The sequence below is a fragment of the Carcharhinus amblyrhynchos genome, chromosome 5, assembly GCF_965287045.1.
Source record: "Carcharhinus amblyrhynchos chromosome 5, sCarAmb.v2.hapA, whole genome shotgun sequence".
In the NCBI taxonomy this organism is placed as follows: domain Eukaryota; kingdom Metazoa; phylum Chordata; class Chondrichthyes; order Carcharhiniformes; family Carcharhinidae; genus Carcharhinus; species Carcharhinus amblyrhynchos.
In genome coordinates, this window is record NC_137328.1 from 4,418,911 (window position 1) to 4,443,222 (window position 24,312).

Consider the following 24,312-nt stretch of genomic DNA (forward strand, 5'->3'; position numbering starts at 1 on the left):
GATTAATAAGGGGATCAGGGGTTATGGGGAAAAGGCAGGAGAATGGGGATGAGAAAAATATCAGCCATGATTGAATGGCAGAGCAGACTCGATGGGCCGAGTGGCCTCATTCTATTCCTACGTCTTAGGGACTTATAAAATGTTGAGGTTGTTCTGGAATATTTCTGTTATGGAGGAGTCCAAATTCGGGGGTCAGAAACCTAGGGTAGTCACTAATAAAACTAACAGAGAATTCAAGAGAAACCTCTTTATCGGGAGAGTAGTGAGAATGTGGAACTCACTACCACATAAGAAATAGCAGTAGGAGTGGGCCATATGGTCCCTCGAGCCTGCTTCAAATATAATCATGGATGACCTCCGACCTCCACTCCACTCTCCCGCCTGATTCCCGAGAGTCCAAAAGTCTGGCGACTTTGATCTTCATCTCTGACTTCAACCGGATGGAGTCGTTGAGGTGAATAGGACAGATTCATTTGAGGGGAGACTCGATAAGGATGTGAGGGAGAAAGGAGGAGAAGGAAGTGCTGATAGGGTGAGGTAAGGCTGGAGTAAGAGGAGACTTGTGTGGACCATTAAATACCAGCATGGACAAATCGGGCTGAATGGCCTGATTCACCGCAGTGCATTCTATTATCAACAGGTCAGACTGCTGATTTGTCACAATTAAATCTTTTGGCTTTGTACCGTGGGACTCCGCTTACACAAGGACCCTTGTGTAAGACAGGGTTCTCACATTAAACTAAATCATAGAAGGCTACTGTGCAGATAGAGGCCCTTCGGTCCATCGAGTCTGCACCGACCACAATCCCACCCAGGCCCCTATCCAAATATCCCTACATATTTTACCCCCTGCCCCCTCCACATTAGCCACGCCCTCCTATTGGCCCCACCAAAATGGGTGCGCAATGCGATGGTAAAATCGCCCTCTCTGTCTTTGTCTTTTAACTTTGTCTGACACCTTCCCTGAACCCTTGCTAGGCTGGGTGGCCCACCAATAGCAAGGAGCTCCTAACAGCATGGCTCACTGGATCATTGGAGCAGTCTAGCCCCTCCACCACCTCAATGCATGGAAGCATCAGAAGGATACTAAGTCAGTCCCAACCAGAGATAACGACTGATCTGTATGTCTCCACAGATCCTCCTCTATCTGGTCAATATTTTGATTTCCTTTTTGTAAGAAATAGCTCGATCCGTAAAAGGCAAATCTCTCCCTACGTTGTCACTCATTGTGCTCCTCAAAGCTGTGTTCTCAGTCCCCTACAATACTCGTTATACACCTATGACTGTGTGGCCAAGTACCTCTCCGCCACGATTTTCAGGTTTGCTGACACAACCCAAGTGGGTCGAATCTCAAACAATGACGAGACAGAGCACAGGAATGAGGTGGAGAATCGAGTGAACTGGTGCAGTGACAACAATCTCGGGGGCTACAGCACTTCAAGAAGGCAGCTCCACCACCACCTTCTCAAGGGGCAACTAGGCATGGGCAAAAAATGCTGGCCCAGCCAGCGACACACACATCCTGCAGATGAATTTGAATAGTGTATCAAGTGGGAGGCTTAACTGATCCGAAACAGGAATGTTGCTGGCTGCTCCAATACATTGACTATCCTAGAGAAACCTACCTCCAGGGAGTACACGAGGCGAATGGCATTGAGGGATTTTGGGATAAGCTGAGGAGGCAAAGAAGGGAGATATGCTGAGAGGGTGAGATGAAAATGGATGGGAGGCTGAGCTGGAAATGAACACCAGCGTTGACCAGTGGTGCTAGCTCTATCTGTGCCGTACATTACATGTACGTGATTGTCTGGTTAGGAAGTATTCTACCAACCAGGCATGCTGAGATTCCCAAATAAATGTTACTTGTATTGACCTAAATAAATGATATGGAAATAGAGTTCTCCAGCAACAGCAGACTCATTTTGTCTTAGCACCTCATTAGGATTTAGTCTTTCAAACAGCAACAAGACAAATTATCTCCTCAACATTGATTTATGAAGAGGAGAATAAGTTATCCCCTACAGGGTTTCTTCTCCTACTGTAGTGTTTATTTTAATTAGGAAAGCAGACATTCAGTGATGGTTCAATATTGGATTCTGTCAATGCCAACGAAGGGGAACATTTTCTCAAATCGAAAAAAAATTACATTTCTAGCCATACTCTTCATAGGAAACAGGAGCGTATCAACTAAGGACAGAAGTACACTAACTCCCGACTCCCCAGAGTCTGAGCACTATCTCTAAGACGCAAGTCAGGAGTGTGATGGGACACTCTCTAGTTACCTGGATGGGTGCAGCTCAAAGTATGAAACCATCCAGGACAAAGCAGCTGCTCGATTGACAGTTCCTCTGCTGCAATAGGCATCCTCTCCCTCCACCATGTGTGTACAAGGTGCACTGCAGCAACTCACCAAGGCTCCTTTGCTAGCACCTTCCAAAACCCACCACATCTACAACATAGGACAAAGGAGCAGACACACGGGAACACCACCACCAGCAACTTCCCCTCCAAGTGACACACCATCCTGATTTGGAAATATATCATCATCCCATCACTGAGGCTGGGTCAAACTCCTGGAACTCCCTCCCCAACAGCAGTGTGGGTGTACCTACATCACGTGGACTGCAGGGATCCAAGAAGGCAGCTCACCACCACCTTCTCAAGGGCAATTAGGGATGGGCAATAAATATTGGCCTAGCCCACATACCATGGGGTGGGTTGGTGGCACAGTGGTTAGCATTGCTGCCAGGGACCTGGGTTCGATTCCCAGCTTGGGTCACTGTCTGTGTGGAGTTTGCACATTCTCCTCGTGTCTGCGTGGGTTTCCTCTGGGTGTTCCGGTTTCCCCTCTCAGTCTGAAAGATGTGTTGGTTATGTACATTGGCCATGCTACGTTCTCCCTCAGTGAGCAGGTGCCGGAGTGTGGCGACTAAGGGATTTTCACAGTAAGTTCATTGCAGTGTTAATGTCAGCCTACTTGCAATTAATAAACAAACTTAAAAACTTTACCACGTGGCTCAGGTTGTGTCACCTACTTGCAGACTGAATCAGCATTTTTGTGGACAAGTTGGAATAACATTTGATTTGGACAAGTACCATTAACATTAGTCAGGAAGGAGCACTGGAATTGATGAATAAGGTTTGCAGATGGGGCTGTAAAATATATTGACAAGACTTTGCCAAAAGTTGAAGGAAATCAAACCACGCAGGCATAAATCACTGCCTCCCTCCCAGAAGTATGTTTTATGGCTTTAGCCTGACCAACAAATTATTGCAGTTGCTACTGCAAAAAAAATCAATGAGGTATCAATGCTTTAGGGTACAGTTCTTAAATATTCACGTACAATTATTACGAGCAAAAGCTTTTAAGAGATTACATATGAAAGCACTTACACAACTACAATAAAGCCATTAATTACAAGTAGATAAATCATACAGACAACATTTTTATTAAAAGCATCTCCACTACAGAATAAATAGGAAGTTAATTTACAATTCAGCGTAGTAACTACATCACTTTCCAAATATGAATTTTAAATCTGTGTACAGGTATAAAACACACCTAACAATAAATAACAAATGCCACTACCATAGAACATTGCTAATTTTGACAGAGCAGCACTATATATAGCATTACGTGCCACTCAATGGCACAAACAGGATGACAGCTATAACAAAACCTCTTGCATAGGGCTACTGTGTTTTGAGGCTCTTTCTACAGAAGTTCCCCGCCTTTCCAGTACTGGAACATGACCAGCATGCAGCATTACTCAATCATGTAATGAGCTTGGCTACAGTTACAGGACCTCATGTTAGGCAGTTGGTAAAACTAAGCAGATCTGACTGGAAGCCTTTGTGCCAATGGATAATATATCGGATTAAGTATTTTTTTCTCAACCACGGGCTTCAATCCAATCTTCAAACACGAAACCTCCAAAACAAGTACTAAAACTACCTTCTCTCAACATTTCCAAAGATTCTTCACGTGACTCTTCTACAATTTGTATTTATCAATTTTTGTTTTGCACTGGCAACAAGCTCTGGAGGCGGTTTGAATAAAAGTAACCTTCTATCCTAAGGGGGGAAAACATCTTCCTTTTTGGTCCCCACACGACACTAATCCCCAGCTTTCAATTTGACATCTGGCCTACAGATGCAACACTGAGTTCCATTTCAAATCATGACCACTGCTTCCATTTCTTTCTAGACAACAGCTCCTCTGGACAAATCCTTCTTTTTATTGTCCCATTACCATCTCCTTTGGCCTTGCACATTGTCCCCTTGTTGTTTAATCTCTCCTGCCTTCCAGCCTCAACAGACCTGGGTAAATACAACTGTGGAAATTAAGAATCCTTTCTGTTCCTTCCTCCACAGCAACCCCTCCTTCCCCATCCCCCCTCCCCCACTTCCGTCATTCCTTCCAACCCATAGAATCCCTACAGTGCGGGAAGAGGCCATTCGGCCCATTGAGTCTGCACCCACCACAATCTCACCCAGAGCCTATCCCCGTAACCCAGTTATTTGCCCTACTAACCACCTGACACAAAGTGGCAACTGTGGAAGGAAACCGGAGCACCCTGAGGAAACCCACGCAGACACGGGGAGAACATGCAGACTCCACACAGACAGTGACCCAAGCCGGGAATCAAACCTGGGTCTCTGACGTTGTGAGGCAGCAGCGCTAACCACTGGGCCACCCCTTGCCCCTTTCAGTTCTGATGGAAGATCATTGACCTAAAACATGAATTCTGCTTCTCTCTCCCGCACAGATGCTGCTGGATCAGCTAAATGTTTAGAACATTTTTTGCCTTTGTTTTAAAACTCCCCAGAACCAGACTCCCTGCTCCAAACAGCCTATAGTTAATTCAACTATGAACATTTCCCTTCCCTCTTGTGCAGAGGGACTTGAACTACGCTACGTCCCGTGTCCCTATTCTATGCACCCCTCTTACCCTATCTTGAACAATAGGAATACTCTATGTAGATTAAAAAGAGTGTTGTCACTAAATTGCAAGACAGCTGTAATGCTCCCATAATGTATTTTTGAATGTATTTGTAGAAATTGTGAACATTGAGTTTATATTTGAAGGAAAATGTAACTCTTTGAAAGTTAGCAAACGTCAAAAGCACAATAAAGTTCATTAAAAGATATACATCAACTTCAAGGTGAACTTTTCAACGTAATCAACAGCACAGAAAAACACTCCCAGAAATGAGCTCCGACAAAAGGCTAATCTGCTACCTTTTGACAAGCAAGAGAAAATATTGCATCATTTTCCAGTATAGAATGCACCGTTTAATACCATAAAGCTGTCAAGATTTAATAATTCCCAATTTCTTTACAATACTTAACAGTAAGGTTTTTTTTTCAGTATTGCTTCTTTATCTTTTAAAAGATCTGTCAAAACAAAATAATCTTAACACTGTCTTCAGAAATCACACAGAGGAACTGCATGATGTGGCTCACACCACTCAACAGAAACCTATGAAAGTCAAAAGGACAGGTGATTCTTTGAAAGAAATCGTTTAGCTATCCCTGTCGATGCCATGAACAGATGATATTTGCAAGAAAACAGTCCTTCAGAAACAATTTTGGGCTGGTGAATGGGGGTGGGGGAATGATTTGCTATATAGAGTCATATTTCAATTAGCAATCCAATGGAACACTAACACAAAAAACAAACTATTCAAGAGGCTAAATGCTGCAGATGCTGGAAGTCTGAACTAAAATCAGAAAAGGTTAGAAATAAGTCTGGTAACATCAATGCATTTTCTGTTGTTAGTCAAACACAAACTATATATTTGTTTAAATTAAGTTATTGAGATAGAGCTTGTACTTACAAAGAAAAATAAGAGTTGAACATGCATAAGATGTAAGACTTTGGCTGGAATTTTACTGGCACACCCACCCCAGTATCGGGGCAGGCGAGGCTCGCAGAATGGCATTCTCTGTTGGCCTCGGACGGGCAAGACAGTAAAATTCCGGCTTTTAAGTGGGTACAGTTCTAACAGATAGGGCTGGGATTCTCTGACTTGCCCGTGGCTGGGATTTTCCAGTCCCGCTGCAGTGAATGGAGGTTTGGCTGTGCACTAAGTTCTCCATTCTCGCTAGTAGAGGTAGCGGGGCATGCGAGACCGGAGAATTCTAGTTGTACTATCAGCGCTAACGATCCACATCGCCGTGTTTCTATTACACAGACAGGCAAGCTTGACCCTCCTGTTTCACCAGCCCTTTCTATAAGTGCACTTTGCGTTGCAATGTGATTTATTCTCGCTAGTCCAGTTTTGAGACACAAGGGAAGGAATAGGTCACTCCCATCCAATCAGCCCTGGACTTGACCCAAGTATCTGCTCTTTATTTCAAAAATTTAGTGGCCACTTTGATCTGAAATAAGTCAAAACCAATAAATTAACCAAAGCCTGTTCAGGGTGACTTTAAAGTAAGCTTGACTAACCTCGCCTACACTTATTTATACTCGACCATCTCATTCTCAACCTAAACATCTGCATGCATGCTGTCCAAAGAGGCATGAAGTATTTAAACTCAAGCTCCATAATTTGAACATCTTGCACATCAGTTTGGTTTTGCTCTGTTATTGGAACAACTCACAACGGTACGTGTGACTTGCAGAGAACGGAGGAAGCAAAGCCAGGATCAGTTTGTTCAGCAGTCACAACACCTGAGAACTTACATTCGCCCATGTTTAAAATACAATTGTACCTCTTTGCTCAGAAGTGACCATTTGATAGTCAAAAGGAAATTGAGGTTTTGAAGAGAGTTTTGTAGTGTCTTGCTGACAAGATATACGCCGCAGCTATATTCCTACACTCAAGATTGTGCAATATATTCTTAGAAGAACCTCTCTCCTTTAAGGGATCTGAAATTCAAATTTTTTACTTTTTAAGAAAAGGTCTCTTTGGGAGTAAGAGTTCAGTCTTCTTGTCCATAAGTTGAAACAACAAAATTCAACAAACTAACTTCTCGGAGACCAACAAATTTCTCCAGGATTAGTGATGGAAATATTAGTGTTCAAATTGCGTAAACTTAAGGCAAAGAGGGGGAGATAAGGAAATATTTCTTTCTCTACTGAGGGGATTATAATGTACAGCGCTGTAGAAGCAGATTCAATAATAAACGTCTAGACAAAGGAATTGGATAAAAGCATGAAGGGGACAAATTGCTAAGGCTATAGAGGAAAGGAGTTGGTGGGGGGGGGGGTGACAAAAGAGTTATAGTGGGACTAATTGAATTCCTCTATCAGAAGACTAGGCTCAGTTATGAGAAGCCAAATAGCCCACTTTCTCTGCTGTTTCATTCTATGATTGTACTGAATTTCGATTTTACAGAGTTGGGGAGAGAAGTGGGCAGACAAAGCCATTCTTCATCATCTCAACACTTGGAATCTTCCTTTAGACTGGCTAAGATATACATGTAATCTTGACTACAAAGCTCATCTTATTTCTAGGTTCCCCATCTCATTGACCAGATTTTGTGCCACTTGGAAGTGTCCTTTTTCATTCTTTATTGGGATGTGAGCATTCCTGGCAGGGGCAGCATTCATTGCCCATCCCTAATTACCCTGAATGGAGTGGTTTGCTAGGGCAATTGGCAGTCAGCCACATCGCTGTGGGTCTGAAGTTGCACGTAGGCCAGGCTAGGTAAGGATGGATTTCTGGATGGTGATGGTAATAAGGTCATAACTTTTAATGCCAAAGCAGCTATTTATTCAATAACAGCTTTTCTTTTAACCTATGCTGCCTCTTGATCAATTCTTGCTTTGAACAAGATTCATTACGTCAACCTAATGGCCCGTAGCAAAAATCTACCCCCAAGTGTAACTGGACATGGGTGCCACGTGCTATAGGATACAACATCAGCACTGCAATCCTTTTAAGAAAGGAGCCCTCATTGTTCATTATGCTACTGTCAAAGATGACCTGAAAATGGGTCTATAGATACCTTACAACATAACTCTTAATCAGGGTGATGCCCATTTTTAAAAAGCCTTGGTTGGGTTGAATTGAAAAGGGAAGAAATTGAAAACACAAAAGATACTCCACGCCAGTTAGGAAGATCATCAATAACTTGGCAGATATTTGTACGCATTTATAGTCTTTACCATGGAACCATAGTTTTGGATTAATTCTACACAAGAATGAGGAACAGGAGTAGGCCATCCCATGTTTGCTCAGCCATTCAGTAAGATCTGACTCTGGCCTCAGCTCCACTTTCCTGTCCATTCCCCACATATTCCCCAGTTGTTCAAAACTCTCACTATTCCAGCCTCAAATAGATTCAATGACCGCAATCCCCACAGCTCTCTGGGTTCAAGAATTCCAAAGAGATATTTTTCTATTCTTCCGTCCAAACTGAATGAATATTCCCGCTGCCAATGTTTTGCCCCATCACTTAACCCAACCGTAACCCCTCTGCAGATTCTCTCTCTCTTCCTGTTCTATCTGCCTGGAGGGTCATTGGCAAAATTAGCCACCAGACATTCAGTCCCTACATCCAAGTCACAGACATAGATAGTAGTCAACACCCTGGCACTGCCTTCTGGGACCCTCTCCCCGCCCCCAACTTGTTTTGGTTTGACAATCCAAAAATGTACCCCAATTTTCTGTTTTCTTAGTTAACCAATCCTCCATCTGTGCCGATATATCCCCAAAAACAATTTAAAGTGGAATTATTTACAAGGCAAATTCAGCAAACGAACTGGGTTTGCAGTTGCGTCTAGCAAACCTACCCATTAAATTGTCCCATCAACTCAACATAAACCATTCTGAGTGTAAATTGCCCAGTGATAAATTGAACTAAACGTTAGCATAACTAGCTGGGAGTGAACCAAAAACTGCGCAGCGTCAAGTCTGATTTCCTATCAGGTCAGTTTTAGGAAGGACAAATGCAGACACTTACACAGTTTCAATTATATTTACAAAAAAAAAGTGTTGATCATGTATGCATACAGAGATAAAGTGGATAATGCACAAGGTTAAGTGAATATTTTCACATGTAAAATGAGGGACCAGAACTCTCTGAGCTCGCCCGCGGCTGGGATTCTCCAGTCCCGCTGCAGCGAGCGGAGATTTGGCTGGGCACCAAATTCTCCATTCTCACTATTAGCGGCAGTGGGGCGTGAATGGTCGGAGAGTTCCAGCCGAGAAGTCCCTCTCTAACACTGAAATTTGAAAATAAGCTGTTTGTAACACCTCAGTTTGCAGATTTCTTTTCCCTTCAAGTTTGTTTGTCTAACGAGGCTCCATGAAACTTTAGCTTTAAATAAAAACCTTCGGGGCCGGTTCCAGTTAATACCCCCTTTTAAATTGGACTCAAGGTATGAACTTTCTCTTATTTAAAAAAAGGTGTCATGCAACATAGCTGCTCAAAACAGATTCTTGTGTCAAGGAACTGGGTTTAAGACCAATTTAAATACATTCGAATTAAGCTCATCTACTGACCAACCACCATATCTAACCATTTTCTGTAGGCAGTCGCAAATCGGGCTTGCTCTAAATTAGTGCAGCCAGCTAGGATTGTATCAATAAATCGGTGTTCTTCCAACAAGCTGTGCAAATCTAGCGAAGGGCCTCGTTTGAGACGTTTGACCTCCTGCGTGTAGCCTTGCTTGGCCCTGTCAGCCACTCCGTCGACGTCCATGCCTCGTGAGGAGTAACTGCCTGCAGTGGCCATCTGCACATTGTCCTTCATCCCCTCGCTCCTGTGGCCGGACTCCGACAGGACCTGGAGACGCTCTCTGTTCCAGCAATGCCAGAGGTAGAACACGGATCTCCTGCAAAAGCAAAGGCAAGGAAACTGAAGCCGGCATCCGCTGGGAGTTAGGCAGCGGCTTACTGACTCTCTGCAGCAAATACAAAATGACAATGTTCATGAGATGTTCAGACTGGTGACCAAAAGCTCGGTCAAAGAGACAGATTGTAAGAAACAGTTTGGGAAAGACAGGGAGAGGAAGAGAAAGAGAAAGGGGAAGGGGAAGTGGAGGAGGTTAGGGAGGAAATTCCAGAGTTTGGGATCTGCAGGCACGGGGAGGTAAGACCACCAATGGTAGAGTGAGATCAGAGTCACACACATGGGCACACTTTGAAACCGGGTGGTCTTTGTTGGACAATATGGTGGCACAGTGGATAGCACTGCTGCCTCACAGTGCCAGGGACCCGGGTTCAGTTATGGCCATGGGTCACTGTCTGTATGGAGTCTGCACGTTCTCCCCCGTGTCTGCGTGGGTTTCCTCCGGGTGCTCCGGTTTCCTCCCATAGTCCAAAGATGTGCAGGTTAGGTGGACTGGCCATGCTAAATGGCCCCTTAGTGTCAGGGGGACTAGTAGGGTAAACATGTGGAGTTATGGGGATAGGGCGTGGACGGATAATGGTTGGTGTAGACTCAATGGGCTGAATGGCCTCTTTCTGCACTGTAACGAGTCTATGATTTCCATGTGACAAAAATATATCAAATTAATCCTGGCCCATTTCCAGTGTTTGCAACGTGAACACGTTGTGCCCTGCGTGCGCCTTGGATATTCTGGGAGAGGGGCTGGGGTTCTATGTGGGTAAGTATATTTAGTAGTCACAAGTAAGACTGACATTAACACTGCAATGAAGTTACTGTGAAAATCCCCCTGGTTGCCCACACTCCACACGTGTTTGGGTCAATGCACCTAGCCAACACGTCTTTCAGACTGTGGGAGGAAACCCATGCAGACACGGGGAGAATGTACAGACTCCACACAGACAATGATCCAAGCCAGGAATCGAACCCGGGTCCCTGGCGCTGTGAGGCAGCAGTGCTAACCACAAGCTGAAATAACAAAGCGCGTTACTGGATTCAAACTGTATAAACTTTACAGAGGTCAGTGAGGATCAATGAGACAATAATATTGTGTAGATTGGTGGTGGTTGGCGAAAGAACCAGAGAAAATACATGGAGGGAAAAGCCATTTCAAAACTATCGGGGGGTGACACTTGCTGGACAGCTCTTTCAAAGAGCTAGCATAGCAGAGACACGATGGGCCAAATGGCCTCCTTTGCAGTCTAGGGTTTAACAAGACAGTCCTGGGTGTCCCCCATTCTGTGTTGAAACAGGTTCCGATTCAGAGGTTAATGAAATACACGGGGTTAAAGGTAACCAATGAGAGCTCGTCATTTTGGCACCATCTAGTGGCATTGCCTGAAAGCTACAATTCTGACCAGACCTGTAAACAATGTTAAAATAAATGTTCATTTCTTTCACGATCTTCAGGACGTCTCCAAAGTACTTGAACGCTAATGGAAGCCTTTTCAGGATGCAGTCACTGTAACCAGAGAAACACAGCAGTCACTCTGCCAGTTATCACTGGCAGCAACGTGATAATGGTCATGCAATGTCTGCTGACGTGGATTGAGGAACAATTGTTGGCCGGGACCCTGGGAGAACTCCCCTGATCTTCTTCAAAATCGTCTCCAGGCAGACAGTGCCTTCCCTTAAAGTCAGACGGCTCCTCCGACACTGCAGCACCGCCTCAGTAATCACAGAATCCCTACAGTGCAGAAGGCGGCCATTTGGCCCATTGGGTGGCCAGAACCATAGAACCCTACAGTGCAGAAAGAGGCCCTTCGGCCCATCGAGTCTGCACCGAACACAACCCCATCCAGGCCCTACCCCCATATCCCGACATATTATACCCACTAATCCCTCTAACCTACGCATCCCTAGACACTAAGGGGCAATTTCCTGGCATGGCCAATTAACCTAACCCGCACATCTTTGGACTGTGGGAGGAAACCGGAGTACCCGGAGGAAACCCATGCAGACACGAGGAGAACGTGCAAACTCCACACAGAAAGTGACCCGAGCCGAGAATCGAACCCAGGACCCTGGAGCTGTGAAGCAGCAGTGCTAACCACTGTGTTACCGTGCTGCCCTATCACACCACAATCCCACCCAGGCCCTATCCCCATGTATTTACCCTAGCTAGTCCCTCTGATACTAAGGAGCAATTTAACATGGCCAATCCACCTCAATACCCTGGGTGTTTCAGCCTAGGTTTCGTGCTCGGGTCTCTGGCTTCGAGGTCACAGTCTTCCAACTCAAGAAAGAGCAGAAGAGTTCTGCTCATTGTGAATTCAGCCACAACTCAATGGGTACAAAAACCCTGGTCTAAAGTGCAGTATTGAGTGAGTAGTGGGTGGGATCTCAAACAATGATGAGACAGAGTACAGGAATGAGATAGAGAATCTGGTGAACTGGTGCGGCGACAATAATGTCTCCCTCAATGTCAACAAAACAAAGGAGATTGTCATTGACTTCAGGAAGCGTAGTAGAGAACGTGCCCCTGTCTACATCAATAAGGACAAAGTAGAAAGAGTCCAGACAGCTTCAAGTTTTCAGGTGTCCAGATCACCAACAACCTGTCCTGATCCCCCAAATGCTGACACTATAGTCACGAAAGCCCACCAATGTCTCTACTTTCTCAGAAGACTAAGGAAATTTGGTATATCAGCTATGATTCTCACCAACTTTTACAGATGCGCCATTGAAAGCATTCTTTCTGGTCGTACCACAGCTTGGTATGGGCTCTGAGCAAGACCGCAAGGAACTACAAAAAGTCGGGAATGTAGCCCAATCCATCACACAAACCAGCCTCCCATCCATTGACACTGTCTACACTTCTCGCCGCCTGGGCAAAGCAGCCAGCGTAATTAAGGATCCCATGCACCTTGGTCATTCTCTCTTTCACCTTCTTCCTTCGGGAAAAGGTACAAAAGTCTGAGATCACATGCCAATCGACTCAAGAACAGCTTCTTCCCTGATGCTGTCAGGCTTTTGAATGGACCTACCTTGCATTAAGTTGATCTTTCTCTACACCCTAGCCATGACTGTAACACTACATTCTGCACTCTCTCCTTTCCTTCTCTATGAATGGTATGCTTTGTCTGTAAAGCGCACAAGAAACAATACTTTTCACTGTATGCTAATACGTGTGACAATAATAAATCAAATCAATGCATCAGCAAGTGCATGCTTTGGCAATTAAATCGTTAAACTAATTGTCTCATTAAGGAATAGTAATGGCTATTGCTTAACTTCCAAAAGAGTATCAATGGACGCAGCTGGAATAGTTGGACTGGGAGGGAACCACCGGGAATTTGTATCACCACTGAGCTGTGTGGGGGATAAACGTGCTGAAGGTAAAGAGAAGCTGCTGTGTTATTCCTCTGTCTTATACTAGCAATGGAATTAACAGTGTCAGAGGAGCTGTCTTTCAGGAGAAACCCGAGTCCCAATCTGCCCTCTCAGATGGAGATCAAAGATGCCCATGGCTGCTCTTTATCGAGTCTGCAAAATGATATGGATTGGTGAAGTGAGTGGGCAAGAATTTAGAGAGGGAGCGTAAATGAGGGCAAAATGTGAGGGTTGTCCGCTTTGAAACAATAGAAAAATCAGAATATTATTTCATAGAATCCCCACAGTGCAGAAGGAGGCCACTCGGCTCATCGATTCTGCCCTGACTACAATCCCACTCAGGCCCTACCCCCATAACCCCATGTGTTTACCCTAGCTAGTCCCCCTGACACTAAGGGGCAACTTAGCATGGCTAATCCACCTAACCCGCACATCCTTGGACTGTGGGAGGAAACCGGAGTACCCGGATGAAACCCACGCAGACACGGGGAGAACGTGCAAACTCCACACAGGCAGTGACCCAAGCTGAGATTTGAACCCAGGTCCCTGGCGCTGTGAAGCAGCAGTGCTAACCGCTGTGCCACAATTTAAATGGAGAAAGGCCGCAGAATTCTGCAGTGCAGAGGGATCTGAGCGTCCTCAAATGAATCACAAATTTAGCAGGCAGATAATTAGGAAGGCAAATGGAATGATGACCTTTATGGAAATGGAATAGAATATAAAATGCAGGGGAATCTTGCTTCAGATGTGCAGGGCCCTGGTGGGAACACATCTGGAGTGCTGGTCTCTTTCGTTGAGGGATTTGAGAGTATTGGATGGAATTCTGAGAAGGTTCACTGGGTCAACTCTTGGGGTGAAAGGTTTGTTTCTTTAGGAAAGGTTAAACACTTTGGGCCTCATTATAAGTTCAGGCGAATTGGAGACGGCCTTACTGCAACACACAAAGTTCTGAGGAAGCTTGGACGCTGAATGGATGTCTCACCTCACGGGGGAATCTAGAACAAGGGCGTTGATATAGTTTCAAAGTAAGGGGAACTCTCATTTGAGATGGAGATTGGGAGGGATTTCTTTTCTCTGAGGGCTCTGGAATTCTCTTCCACAAGAAGCAGTGGGAATTGGGGTCATCGGACACATTGAGTGCTGTGTTCGACAGAATTCTGATCAGCGAGTGAGGCGAGGATTATTGGGGGCAGACAGAAAAAGGGAGTTAAGGCCGCAATCATATATAGGGCATTGGTGAGGCCACACTTGGAGTATTGTGTACAGTTTTGGTGTCCTTATCTGAGGAAGGATGTCCTTGCTATAGAGGGAGTACAGTGAAGGTTTACCAGGCTGATTCCTGGGATGGCAGGTCTGTCATATGAGGAGCGATTAAGTCAGTTAGAATTATATTCACTGGAGTTTAGACGAGTGAGAGGGGATTTCATAGAAAGCTATAAAATTCCTACAGGGTTAGACAGGGTCGATTCAGAAAGAATGTTCCCAATGGTGGGGAGAGTCCAGAACTAGGAGGTCAGAGTTTGAGGATAAGGAGTAAACCTTTTCGAACTGAGGTGGGGAGAAAGTTCTTCACCCAGAGGGTGGGGAATGTGTGGAATTCACTCCCACAGAAAGGAGTTGAGGCCAAAACGTTGTGCGATTTCAAGAAGAAATTAGGTATAGCTCTTGGGGCTAAAGGGATCGAGGGGTAGGGGAGGAAGGGGGGAGCAGGATATCGAATTGGATGATCAGCCATGATCATAATGAATGGTGGAGCAGGCTCGGAGGGCCGAATGGCCTCCTCCTGCTTTGAGTTTCTATGTAATCAGATCATCTGTGCTCTGACTGACTGGAGGTGCAGGCGTGAGGGGCCTCCACCTGCTCCCCGCTCTTGTGTTCTATTTCGGGGAAGCGTAGAGAGAGGCTCCCCCCGTGGTGCCATGGGGAATATTTCTACTACCGCACCATAGCATCGTAGGTCATCTGTTCGTCATCAGAATGCTGCTTGTGGGATCTTGCTGTGCGCAAATTTCCCACGTTACCAGACTTCAAAAGTACCGCGTGTGCAGAACAGCACGTCAAGCTATCCTGAGGCTCGGAAAGGTGATTCTCTACCCCCCCCGCTCCCCCCCCCCCACATCCCATTCCCATCTCCTCCATCCCCACATCCAACAATGGCTCCCCACCCCAGAGCTCTGGCTGGCCCCCCTATACCACACGGCTACAGAAAAGACCAAACAAACATGACACAAAGCCCAGACCCTGTGCATTCATCTCTCCGATTCTCCCTCTGTCTCTCTTCCAGCCGAAGATCACATATCATCTTAACCTCTGAAAGATCTAAAACATGAGGAGGAATGGTTTGTAGCAGTTACCTGTGGGACCACAGGGCCTCATGGCCTGGGTACGACTCAATGAGGTCAGTGCAAAGCTCCATCTCCTCTTCAATCATGAGTGGCACGTCGATGGCGTGCGTCTCCACGGACGCACCTTCCGGCTTCATGTGCGCGGGGAGACTGGCACAATGCTCTTTACTCGAAGACTTCCTCGAGAACACGCCAGCGTTCGCTACAGCCGGGCTTCTGGAGTTGCCCGCCACGGACTTCAGCAGGAACTGACGGTAATGGAAACCGCTGTGGTCGGAGACGTGGGTGGACACCCAGTACTTAGTGTTGGACAGTTCATCAAGGAGGATCTGAGGAAAAGGTAAAGCAAGTATTCAACAGACAGACTGGGACTCATTTCCGAGAGAGAGACGAAGCCTTGTAGAGGTCTTCACAAATTAGAAAGGGCAATTGGGATAAGGCATTTGTCAAGACAATATAATCCTAACCCTTAGGCAGCACGGTGGCACAGTGGTTAGCACTGGTGCCTCACAACGCCAGGGACCCGGGTTCGATCACCGGCTTGGGTCACCCTCTGTGAGGAGTTTGCACGTTCTCCCCGTGTCTGCGTGGGTTTCCTCCGGGTGCTCCAGTTTCCTCCCACAGTCCAAACGATGCGCGGGTTAGGTGGATTGGCTGTGCTAAATTGTCCATTAGTGTCAGGGGGACTGGCTAGGTTAAATGCATGGGGTTACAGGGATAGGATTGTGGTCGGTGCAGACTCGATGGGCCGAATGGCCTCCTTCTGCACTGTAGGGACGCTGTGATATTTCCACCTGTATTGGCATGAAGTCAAGATCCAAAAGCAAAATATTCAGAAGCTAAACATCGGAAACAGAAGGATGCTGGGAACGATTATCGCATCTGGCAGCTTCTGTGGGGTCATCAACAGTGTTAGTGTTTCAGGTTGTGACCTTTGACTCCTGAAGAAAGGTCACTGACCTGAAACGTTAACTGTTTATCTGATGACGGACGCTGCCTGGCCCCGCTGAGTACTTCCAGGATATTCTGTTTTTAGTCAAGATAAGATAGTCACAAATAAATCTAAGCGGTGAGGAATTCTTCACCCAGAGTGTGGTGGGACTCACTGCCACGGGGAGTGCTCGAGGTGAATACCGTGGATACGTTTAAAGGGAAGTTGGATAAATACATGAGGGCAAAAGTGGGTATGCTGACAGGGTGAAAGATAAAGGGGTGGGGGAGGGGGAGCAGAAGGACCAGCACAGACCAGTTGGGCTGAATGGCCTGTCTCTGCATCTGCAAATACTTTATTATGAGGATTAACGGACGTACTTTAAGGTTGCACTTTGCCACATGCTGCAAGACCCAGATGCGGTGGGACCAGGCATTGTAATTGCTTGGGTATCTCCCGGCAGCTGCTGAACAGACAGCCATTTCATCCTGAATTATCCGATACATCTGTCCGGTCGATAGCATTCCCGAGTTAACGTTATTCCTCGAATTCGGAAGGCAGATTTCCTGGACTATCTTCTGAAACACCCAGCGTCTGTAGAAAAGAAGATCACACACGCACGCAGACACACACACACAGACACGCACGGGCACGCACACACACACAGGCACGCAGGCATGCATGCACACACAGACACGCACACACACACACAGAGACACGCACACACACACACAGAGACACACACACACGCGTGTTAAGAGATCAAACAAGCATGGTGCTAACTTACTCTTAAAGAAATCTGAACACAACATACATCAGCTGATCATAACAAAAACTGAGGCCATTTAATCATCTCACCCAACCATAGGTGAACGCAAGAAAGACTGCACGATTTTAAAAGAGGCGCAAGGAAGGCAGAGGGACTGAGAGTGTTTGTGCAGGCATGGTTGAAGGTGGGGGACAGGTGTGGTATTATCGTTGGAGTGTTCGAAATTCAGCTAATGTTCTGGGGACCCGGGTTCGAATCCCGCCACCACAGATGGTTGAATCTTAACTTCTAAAAAATCCAGAATTTACTAATGACTGTGAAACCATTGTCGATTGTCGGAAAAATCCATCTGGTTCAATAATATCCTTTTAGGGAAGGAAATCTGCCGTCCTTACCTGGTCTGGCCTACATGTGACTGCAGAGCTACAGCAATGTGGGTGACTCTCAACTGCCCTCCAAGGACAACTAGGGATGGGCAGTAAATGCCAGCGATGCCCATGTCCCAAAAATGAATAATAAAAAAAAGTAAAGCGCATGGGAAATCCTGGTTTGATAAAGTCGGGGTGGAGTGTACAAGAGCCAGGCGGTTAAACCTGTATGAGAAACAGATTTGCCCCCACAAACTGAAATATTGTATCTCATTCTGGGCACTGCTCTTAGGAAGGACTCGAAGGCTTTGGAGAAGGTGTGGGAGAGATTTGACAGAATATTCTGGGGGATTATAGTTATGTCGCCAGACTGGACAATTTTCATCATAACTTCATTGCAGTGTTAACGTAAGCTGACTTGTAACACTAATAGATTAAAAAAAAAGCCAAAGGGAACGATTGCAGGGATTTGGGGAAAGTGAGACTAATTGGCTTGGTCTTCAAAAGATCCAGCATTGTCTCAATGGATTGAATGGCCTCCCATGTTGTCACATCCTCTGATGCCATGTACTCAATTTTGGTAAAAAGTCTGACACCAGGTTTTAGTCCAACCGATTTATTTGATAATACTTACAAGCTTTTGAGGGGACTGCCTCTTCGTCAGGTGAATGGAGAGTTCTGGCCTCAGACAGAGCATATAAAGCACAGACAGTTTAGAGATTACTGATTAGAATGCGAATCCTTACACCTAACCTGCTGTTCAAGACCTGAAGTGGCTGACAATGTGAGTGGAAGGAGCACTGATCACAGGTTAAAGAGACAATACACATCTCTGTAACCTGTGATCAGTGCTCCTTCCACTCACATTGTCAGCCACTTCAGGTCTTGAACAGCAGGTTAGGTGTAAGGATTCGCATTCTAATCAGTAATCTCTAAACTGTTTGTGCTTTATATGCTCTGTCTGAGGCCAGAACTCTCCATTCACCTGACGAAGAGGCAGTCCCCTTGAAAGCTTGTGAGTATTATCAAATAAATCGGTTGGACTAAAACCTGGTATTGTCAGACTTTTTATTGTGTTTACGCCAGTCCAACGCCGGCATACCCACATCTCAATTTTGGTGCCATAATTAGACAAATTTTAAAAACATGCCTAAATATAAAATTTCATAAACATGTATCAACCCAGATTCAAAAGCCTTGCATTTATATTTCCCAATTTACATTTTCCATTATAATTTCTCACTTTCACTCCATTATAAGTGAGGACATCAGAGTTCACAATGGAAACATTGGAATGAACGTACCAGAATATCACATCAAAAGTCAAGGACTGAATGGGTATCTGCACACCCAGGTCCCGATGAGTCCTCCCCCCCCACCACCCCTCACACCCGAGTCTCTAACTTTGCTTTATCTGCAGATGACACATGGGTGTTGACTCTGTGAACAGCACCGAGAGAGATCACTGGATTATACAGATAACCGACCCTTGAAAACACACACAATAATTCAAGAACATCCCAAATAAACAGTGCAACAGGAATGTGCAAATTGTTATCTATCAACAGTAAAAAAAATTAGATTATTTTAAACCGAACAAGCTATATTCCTCACCGAAACAGAATCCCACTATTCCAATGTCCACACACCCTGGATATTCTCTCTTCCATCTTCTTCCGTCAGGAAAAAGATACAAAAGTCTGAGGTCACGTACCAACCGACTCAAGAACAGCTTTTTCCCTGCTGCTGCCAGACTTATGAATGGACCTACCTCACATTAAGTTGATCTTTCTCTACACCCTGGCTGTGACTGTAACACTACATTCTGCACTCTCTTCTTTCCTTCTCTATGAATCATAGAACCCTACAGTGCAGAAAGAGGCCCTTCGGCCCATCGAGTCTGCACCGAATACAATCCCACCCAGGCCCTACCCCCATATCCCTACATATTATACCCACTAACCCCTTAACCTACACATCCCTGGACACTAAGGGGCAATTTCTTAGCATGGCCAATCAACCTAACCCACACATCTTTGGACTGAGAGAGGAAACCTAAGCACCCGGAGGAAACCCACGCAGACACGGGGAGAATGTGCAAACTCCACACAGACAGCGACCTGAGCCGGGAATCGAACCCAGGACCCTGGAGCTGTGAAGCAGCAGTGTTAACCACTGTGCTACCGTGCCGCCCATGGTAATGGTATGCTTTGTCAGTACAGCACGCAAGAAACAATACTTTTCACTGTATCTCAACGCATGTGACAATAATAAATCAAATCAAATCTAATCCAGCCAGAGATTTTGCTTGAAACCAATTCATATAAAGAGCTTCAGTTATCATTAGTTTTATCACTGAGAAAGAGAGAAATTCACTAGCTTTTGCTCCTGCTTCCAAGTCCCTAGTTTGGCCCAAGTTTTCAAAGTCCCTCTTCAGGGGATCAAATGTTTTTTAGTTGGGTTGGGAATTTATACAGGTATGAGAACTGAATGGACAATATTTCCTGTCCATCTCCACTCATATCCACTAGGTATTACCCTGTGTAAACTCAGCGGATAAATACTTACAAAAGGGGACCTTCACAACACCTTGCATTGTTTGTAATATTATTGGGAAAGAGAAAAGAGTCATTGTGAAGTCATGGGGTCCAGTATCAGTGCAAGACCCGATTTCCAGAAGTATATAATGCTGTATCAATTACAGGTGTATACAGAGTTAGGTGAGGTGGTCATCCCTTCCTCCATATCAGACTGCATCCGAGTCCCACTGCTGGACTTAGCGGCCAAGAAAAATGCGTTCATAACTACTTTTTTTAATCCATGGGACATGGGTGTCGCTGGCTGGGCCAGCATTTATTGCCCATCCCTAGTTGCCCATGGAGGGCAGTTGCGAGTCAGCCACATTGCTGTGACTCTGGAGTTATATGTAGGCCAGACCAGGTAAGGACAGCAGATTTCCTTCCCTAAAGGACATTAGTGAGCCAGGTAGGTTTTTGCAACAATGGTTATGGTCATTGGTAGATTCTTAATACTGCCCTCTGCCATGGCGAAAGCATTATTTGATTTGATTTGATTTATTATTTCCACGTTAATCAGCATACAGTGAAAAGTATTGTTTCTTGCGCGCTATACAGACAAAGCGTACTGTTCATAGAGAAGGAAAGGAGAGGGTGCAGAATGTAGTGTTACAGTCATAGCTAAGGTGTAGAGAAAGGTTAACTTAAGGTAGGTCCATTCACAAGTCTGATGGCAGCGGTGAAAATGCCGTTGTTTACTCAGTTCGTACATGACCTCAGACTTTTGAATTTTTTTTCCATTGGAAGAAGGTGGAAGAGAGAATGTCCGGGGTGTGTGGGGTCCTTAATCATGCTGGCCGCTTTGCCAAAGCAGTGGGAACTGTAGACAGAGTCAATAGATGGGAGGCTGGTTTGCGTGATGGATTGATCTACATTCATGACCTTTTGTAGTTCCTTGTGGTTTTGGACAGAGCAGGAGCCCGTACCAAGCTGTGATACAACCAGAAAGAATGCTTTCTATGGTGCGTCTGTAAAAGTTGGTGAGAGTTGTAGCTGAGAGGCCAAAATTAGCTGAGTTTCTAACAGTCTAGCGATAAAACAGTATCAGTCTAGATATTTTTCTTTTATGGAATTTAAATTCCACCATCTGCTATAGTGGAATTCAAACCCGGGTCTCCAGAACATTAGCTGAGCTCCTGGATTAATAGTCGAGTGCAATCTGCAAAATCCTTCCAACACAAAAGCCAATAGCAGGGGGTAAGAGTAGGAGAGATTCCTGGTCTAATAAGCGATGGTGAAAAAATGGGAACCTCTCACAATCCATCGCTCCAGGACTATTAATGCACCCACAGTGCAGCTGCCATAGCAACGTATCCTCTTGGGACTGGGCAGGAGTCACTTGGCTGGTGTGGGTCAGATTGGTGCCAACAGCACTGGACTCCGCCCGAGGAGGATTTAGAACTTGTCCTACCTGTGCTGGAGGTGGGTCAGACCTGCCTTCGGGCAGGGAACTGAAGACGGCGACAGAATTAAGATCACAACTCGGACAGGATCTCAGTGAATGACAGAACAAGCCTCAAAGGCTAAATGGCCTCCCCCTGTTCCCAATCAGGAGTGAATAAATATTCTTCACTTAAAGAATGAGGTGGTGCTTTCAGGGTGCGTCACTGAAAGAATATCACTTCAACACATGGTTCCAAACCTAACTTGGTTAATCAGCTATGTTTTAAAGTTAATTTATTAGTCACAAGTTGGTTTACTTTAACACTGCAATGAAGTTACTGTGAAAATCCCCGAGTCGCCACACTCCGGCGCCTGCTCGGGTACACTGAGGGAGAATTTAGCATGGCCAATGCATCTAACCAGCACGTCTTTCGGATTGTGGGAGGAATCTGGAGCACCCGGAGGAAACAAATGCAGACAGTCAGCCGGGAATCGAACCCGGGTCCCTGGAGCTGTGAGGCAGCAATGCTAACCACTGTGCCACCCACAGCTAGTACATCAGAACACAAGAAATAGGAGCAGGAGTAGGCCATCTAGCCCCTCGAGCCCGCCCCGCCATTCAATAAGATCATGGCTGATCTGAAGTGGATCAGTTCCGCTTACCTGCCTGCACCCCATAACCCTTAATTCCCTTATCGATCAGAAATCTATCTACCCGTGATTTAAACATATTCAACGAGGTAGCCTCCACTGCTTCAATGGGCAGAGAATTCCAGAGATTCACCACCCTCTGAGAGAAGAAGTTCCTCCTCAACTCCGTTCTAAACTGAGGCTGTGCCCTCTAGTTCTGGTTTCCTTTCTAAGCGGGAAGAATCTCTCTACCCCTACCCTATCCATCCCCTTCATTATCTGGTAAGTCTCTATAAGATCCCCCCCCTCAGCCTTCTAAACTCCAAGGAGTACAGACCCAGTCTATTTAATCTCTCAGATTGAGAGATTCTTTCCCCTAGTCAGGGGAAAGAAAGGCATTAGTTAACATTCCTTTCCAGGTCAGGAGCTTTGGTGAGCCACAAAGCAAAGAAGGGATGAATACGCAGTAAAAAGTTACCTTAAAACATTCCAACAGTGACACCACATTCCCATGGCAGAGGGTGATGGGGCTTTGCACATTGAAGCCTACAGTCTGAGTGTGACAGACTGGGGAAATATTACCCATTCAATTGGCACTCAGCTTATTTAGCAGCAATGAACGGGAACACTTCTTCACACAAAAGTATTTAAGGAAACTGTAGTTAGGGTGCCGATCAACTGACCGGCAGAATAGACTTGAGGGGCTGAATGGCCTCCTCCTCTATGCCCATAATTACAGTAGATACGGGCGGCTGAAGGTCAGACACTTGGTCACGGCTGGGTGGGGAGAGAGGACGGGGGGGGTACTTTAAGAGATTTAAGACATTCCTGTGAAGCAAGTTTAAAAAAAAACAGACACACATCTCTAATCCCATCAAGAACAAGAGGTACTCGAGAAAGCTCGTTAGCAGAAAAAGAATCTTAAAATAGTCAAAAGCGAGACATCGAAACAGTCAGCGACGAAGACAACACTTTACTGCACTTGACCTGAAATAGTTGAGGCATTACTTCACAAAAAAACAAAGCGTTCAGTTACAAACCTGTGGGTCCAGGTTTCGGGGCTTTTGGGGAACTTTGTTAGGGCCAATTTCCCGAGATACAAATCCTTAAATGGATCTAAAGCTCCCAGCTGCACCAGTTCCTTCCTGGAAAACATTTCAGGATCACTCCCTCGAGTTATCAAGTGAAGTAAGTTCCATTTATTAAACAGGCAAAGCAAAAGAAGAAAGTACACAATGGCCTAGTCTACTTAGAGGCACGTTAAATACACAATTATCAATTACAGCATCAGCAAAACGGTTTTCGTTAATAATATTAACACAAGGCAGCATTTTAATTGGTTTTCCACCGTAACTGTCAATCTTAACCATAGTTGCTAACTAACTCCAGAGACCTGGATTACTAAAACCCAGAGAAATAAATCCCAACAACAGGTTCAATAATTGAATTCAGTTTTTAAGAAAACTAAACCCAACGATTAAAGGCTCAGAAGGATAAAAGGGGGAAAAAAAAGTGACCACAAAGGAGTTAGATGGTCACAGATCCTGAACTGTTTCCCTAAATGTCTCTCAGGGAGGGGGAACCTACAATTCATACCCAGTCTGGCCTATGTGTGACTCCAGCTTCTTATCAAGATGATGGAAATGGGCCTTGCAAGCCCCTCCTCATACAAAACACTGAGGGAGGTGTGGGTGGGACTGGCCCTCGTTTTAAGAACAAATTGGGCAGCAGAGTGGTTAGCACTGCTGCCTCACAGCGCCAGGGAGCCAGGTTCGATTCCGGCATCGGGTGACTGCGTGGAGCTCGCACTTTCTCCCACGTGTCAGCGTGGGTTTCCTCCGGGTGCTCTGGTTTCGGTGTGGGTTAGGTGCATTTGCCGTTGGAAACTGCCCATTGGTGTCCAAAGATGTGCAGTTTAGGTGGATGGACCAATGCTGAATTGCCCCTTGATGTGTAGGTTAGGGGGGAAATGAGTGGGGTTATGGGGATAGGACAGGGGACTGGGCCTCAGTGGGGTGCTCTTTCAGAGTGCTGGTATAAAACCAGTGGGCCAAATGGCCTCCTCCTGCACTGTAGGGATTCTATGGTAAGTTGAAAAATACTACAGGAAACAAACACCTTTTACACCTCCCG

At 45.5% G+C, this 24,312-nt stretch overlaps 1 protein-coding gene across 1 annotated transcript in view; it reads right to left on the reverse strand.

The window, feature by feature from the left end:
- Window positions 1-3,433: 3,433 nt before the first annotated feature.
- The window catches only part of ptar1 (protein prenyltransferase alpha subunit repeat containing 1), a 28,789-nt gene continuing 7,910 nt past the window's right edge, over window positions 3,434-24,312 (reverse strand). The window contains exons 4-7 of the mRNA XM_080188372.1: window positions 23,220-23,324; window positions 16,834-17,047; window positions 15,532-15,851; window positions 3,434-9,791 (exon numbers count right to left, since the gene is read on the reverse strand). Of these exons, the coding sequence (XP_080044498.1) occupies window positions 9,452-9,791; window positions 15,532-15,851; window positions 16,834-17,047; window positions 23,220-23,324 (979 nt within the window). The 3' untranslated portion in view covers window positions 3,434-9,451. The remainder of the gene's footprint in view (window positions 9,792-15,531; window positions 15,852-16,833; window positions 17,048-23,219; window positions 23,325-24,312) is intronic.